Source organism: Arachis duranensis, chromosome 1 (assembly GCF_000817695.3).
Source record: "Arachis duranensis cultivar V14167 chromosome 1, aradu.V14167.gnm2.J7QH, whole genome shotgun sequence".
Classification (NCBI taxonomy): domain Eukaryota; kingdom Viridiplantae; phylum Streptophyta; class Magnoliopsida; order Fabales; family Fabaceae; genus Arachis; species Arachis duranensis.
This window is the reverse complement of record NC_029772.3, coordinates 38,210,418-38,214,931: the sequence shown is the minus strand read 5'-3', so window position 1 is coordinate 38,214,931 and position 4,514 is coordinate 38,210,418. Positions and strand designations below refer to the sequence as shown.

The 4,514-nt window shown below is 30.5% G+C and overlaps 1 protein-coding gene across 1 annotated transcript; it reads right to left on the bottom strand.

Annotated features, from left to right (window-relative positions):
- Positions 1 to 505: 505 nt before the first annotated feature.
- On the bottom strand, positions 506 to 1,279 carry LOC107486606 (36.4 kDa proline-rich protein). Its single transcript, XM_016107166.3, is given in 2 exon segments — positions 506 to 964; positions 967 to 1,279. Coding segments are annotated over 2 exon segments (438 nt in total). The 5' UTR covers positions 1,088 to 1,279; the 3' UTR covers positions 506 to 647.
- Positions 1,280 to 4,514: the final 3,235 nt, after the last annotated feature.

The following is a 4,514-nucleotide window of genomic DNA, read 5'->3' as shown; positions in this document are numbered from 1 at the left end:
TAAACTTTTAAATTTTAATAAATATAAATTAATTTTAAAAAATTTATCATTAGAAACTTTTAAAAACACTTCTAATTTTTGAAAACCACAAACACTGATATATAATATTTTTTGAGTTATGCTAAGTGTATACTAAAATCAGCTATCAAAGTTAGCTATCAGTATAAAATATATACTGAAATACAAATACATATTAAAAATAAATTAAATCACACATGTATTTTATACATAAATACATTGGTGACTGATTTTAGTGTACACATTTTTAATATTTTTTATATACCAAACACAATGTGTTTGTCCGTTTAAACGCCTGTTCAATATTTCTTTTATGTCAAATTAAGCCCAATAAATATATCATAACAAAACACTTAGAAAAAGATAATGAGAGTTATGTTGGGCTTAAAATAAACAACATATATTACACATCCATAAGTCTTTTATGATAGATAAGAGGTAGTATTAACTAGTTATTACATGAACCCATCAGAAAAACCCTAATATATAGCACAGCAAAATTAATTAAATTGAAACACCTTAAAACATACATATATATGACCTTGATGATAATTTATATATAATAGAGTATGAAAATGGAATTATTAAGCTACAAAGTAGTATTCGCTAGTCCTTAATTAATTAATTAACTATTTTAGAGGTGGACAAACAAAACCAGGAGGAGGAGTCATGCCACAAGTTGCAAGAACCTGAAGAGCAACAGGGATGAATATGTTGAGATTAAGAAGCTTAATCCTAATAACGGTGCAAAGACAAATCGCCGCTTCAAGATCAAGCAACCCTTGAATCACTGGACAACAAATATTCTCCACCGGGTTCCCTATTCCCACATGCACAATCCCTCCGGCAACGTCCAAGCACAGCCCTAGCTTCAGCGCGTCGATTGGACAGGTCGCTCGAGTCGGCGGGGAGGTCGGTGGCGGCGGGTAGGTTTTGGGCGGTAGTGGTGGTGAGGCGGTGATGGATGCGGCTGCGTGCAAGGACCACATGCTAAGATTATTGGTGGCATAGCATTCAGCATTAGAATCATGAAAATCAAGAACGTAGCTTTTGAGGTTGTTGGAAACATCGCTAATTAAGTTATCTTTGTTTTCTTCTCTCTTTGATTTTCCTCAAGATTGCTTGAATGTAGAAAGTGGAAATCGAACTCTTAACGGTTTTCTATGATAAGTGAGAATATATTGTTAAGGGTGCCGTATATATAGAGAGAGAGCAAGAGACATGCATCTTTGAAGATTCTAGCTTGCTAATTAATGAGTTTAATCTTTCGTTAAACAAGATATATAGCTAGAATAAGATTATATATTATTCAACATGCAGTAAGTAACACATGGCATCATATAGAACATCCGCGAAGACATGCATGCACTCAACAACGTCTTATTATGTGCAGAACAAGAATAGATATAATTAATGGAATAAACGGACAAGAATATAAAAGGAAGAGTTTGGGATGAATAAAGATACACATCAAAGATTCATAATTATCCAATATATTTAAAGGTGGAAACTCAGGGCAATCACAGTTGCCTTCTATGTGAGGTTGATAACCGAGAATTGTTAGAAAATTTAACTGATTTAATTAAATTTTCATCTAACAACTCTTAGTTATTAACTTTACGTAAAATCGATTATACCTTCGCCATATTTAAAAGATTGGTTTTGATGACGAAATCATCATACTTAGTGAGATTTTAATATTTATAAATTTTCGATATGTATTTTTCTTTATTAAAAACAATCCTTGAAGTATATTTTTATATATATTTTTATCCATGGCAAATTTTTTTATGTATATTTTTTGTCTATTTAGTCATTGATATTATATTGTCATGGTTTCTGACTCTCAGATTATTAGATATCAACAACATGCAATGTGTCTTTTGTAACAATATCACAGTAGTCAAAATAATAGGAAATTTAATTCTTTAAGCAAGTGTATGTATTATATAAGTTTGAAATTCTTATTTAAATTTCATGAAATTAAATTGAATTAGTTGAATTTTCCATAACAAAAATTGATAAGGCTTATTACTAAAAAAATACATGTTATTAAAAAATTATTTATGTCAAAAATTTAAACATCGTTATTTGCACTATTTTTTTATAATTCTTTTGTACACTTTTAGCTTTTTAATATTAAAAATGATTGATAAAAAGTAGAAGAAGATAAAATATTTTTTTATACCATAAAAAGAGGATATATAAAAAAGGTTATGTACAAAAAAATGCAAATATTATTTTTTAAATTTACACTGATAACTAAAGATACATAAATAATTTTATATATAATACATCTCTTCAAACAATATCTCTTTTCAACTTAAAATGTGATTATACATAAATATTTTTTTATTTCTCACATACTAAATTTTTTATTCTAAGAATCAAAGCCTAAATCGTTTTATTAAAAACACGTATATATTATAAAATCACTTGACGAAAAGTGATTAAACCGACAAGCAGAGTCATGGATTATATATCTAACGCTAGCATAAGTTTGTCCCTCCTAATAATAACAATCCATCCACTACCGAAGAAGCTATAGCGATATAGTAGTAACTAGTTCATTATGTTATTGTGGATTAATCATTTTTATCATTGGACTAAATTTTAATTAGTATAAAAAAAGTAGTTACGTTGAAGAAAAAGAAAATCACATAATTCTTATATCAGATAAAATTCCAATTATATTTGATATAAAAAATCAGTGTGGCACAGAGAGATAGAGAGAAAGAGACAGGGAATATAAATGGAAGTTTTGGAGTCATGTGTTGTGGTTTTGTGATTTCGAGAGAGTACTGAGTCCCCGTGAGCAGGCTGCAGGAGCCAGGAGGTCAGTCCGTGACCTAGCTAGTTCAGTTCGAGTCATGATGATTTTGAAAACCGAACTAGATCGGCCGATCGAACCGATCTAACCGGGAATTGACAATGTCAACGGTCCGGACACTCGAACGTTCCCACTGCGTGCTTTTCATTTTCATTGCATCCATCCCTATCCAGTATCCTGTTTCTATTATCTTTTATATATTCATTTACTTTCTATGCATAATTTGCAATATTCCGCTTCTCTCGGTCCATTAAATTATTATATAATTATATATATATATAATATTTAATTCATTTTTAATATATATTTTATATTAATAATTAATTTAATGACTGATTTTTAATATTCACATAATTTGATTAATATTATTAATTGCTGCATGAGAAAATATATGAGAGGTATCTTTTGTCCCTCTCTGCCCTATCTATTATTTTTCTTTAATAATTTTAGTCGGTCGAAAACACGTACGTTAGTTAATAATCATTAGAAGAGGATCAGAAAGCATTTTGATAACAAAAAATAATATTTAATACTTCATGACTAAGCTAGGGTTTGCGAAATGGATATGCTTTCATACACACATTTTGATCGGGTAACTATTAATTCAGTTTTTGCAAGCTTTTGAGTGAATTAATGGATAGTCAGTCGTGTACGATACACATCTTTCAGTGTAATCTAGAGTCGTCAAAGACGAGTTACGGCTCGCGAGCCGACTTGGATCACTCGTAAATATGAGCGACTTGGGCAGAATAATCAAGACTCGTTTAATAGGAGGTAAATTTTTGCTTGGCTCATATAACTCGTTACGAATTCAGATCGAGTAGATACAAGTTGGCTCTGACAGAATTTTAAAGAAGTCTACATAACAAGAAAGCTATGAGTTTGAATTTTGAAGTAAACCAAAAATGAAAACAGTAAAAAAAAGAAAGAACAATGAAATTGCAACGAAAATAAATTACATGAGTGTATTATTGAATAAATAAAGTACTCTCTCTCTTTCCAAAGGGGAGAAATGTGTTGAATTTATAGACCAGTCAAACACTTAAGAACTAAGGAACTCTAACTAAATACTGCAATTATAACTAACTTTCTATTTTTGCTGATTTTGTTAAATTTATTTGAGCTCTATCTTTGACATTATCCCCTCAAACTTATGATTGGTCTTGGAACAATCCTAAGTTTGCTTCTGAATTTGTCAAAAATAGTTGCAGATACAGATTTACAACTTGTTCGGTCCCAAGTATATGCATAACTTGAAGAATCTGCTTCTGAACCTTCTCCCTCACAAATTGAATCTCCAGTTGAAAATGCCTGGATTCTAAGTTAGCTTTGCGATACTCAAATTGTGACAGAATATCATTGGAGTAGTTTGAAGAGCGATGCACTCCTAACTCTATTAGCAAGTTCCTAATCCATATGATTTCAACTTCACAAGAGGTCAAGATCCTGAGTTCTACCTCAGTTGAAGATCTATTGACTATGTGTTGTTTTCTACAAGACCAAGAAATTAGATTAGAGTCGAAGAACATACAAAATTCTAAAACTGATCTTCGATCCTCTAGATCAGATGGCATTCAGAATCAGAAAATTCATAATTTCTGAAATCTGTGTTTCTATAAAAGCTAAGACCATGCTCTTTAGCTCCATTCAAGTATCTCAATATTCT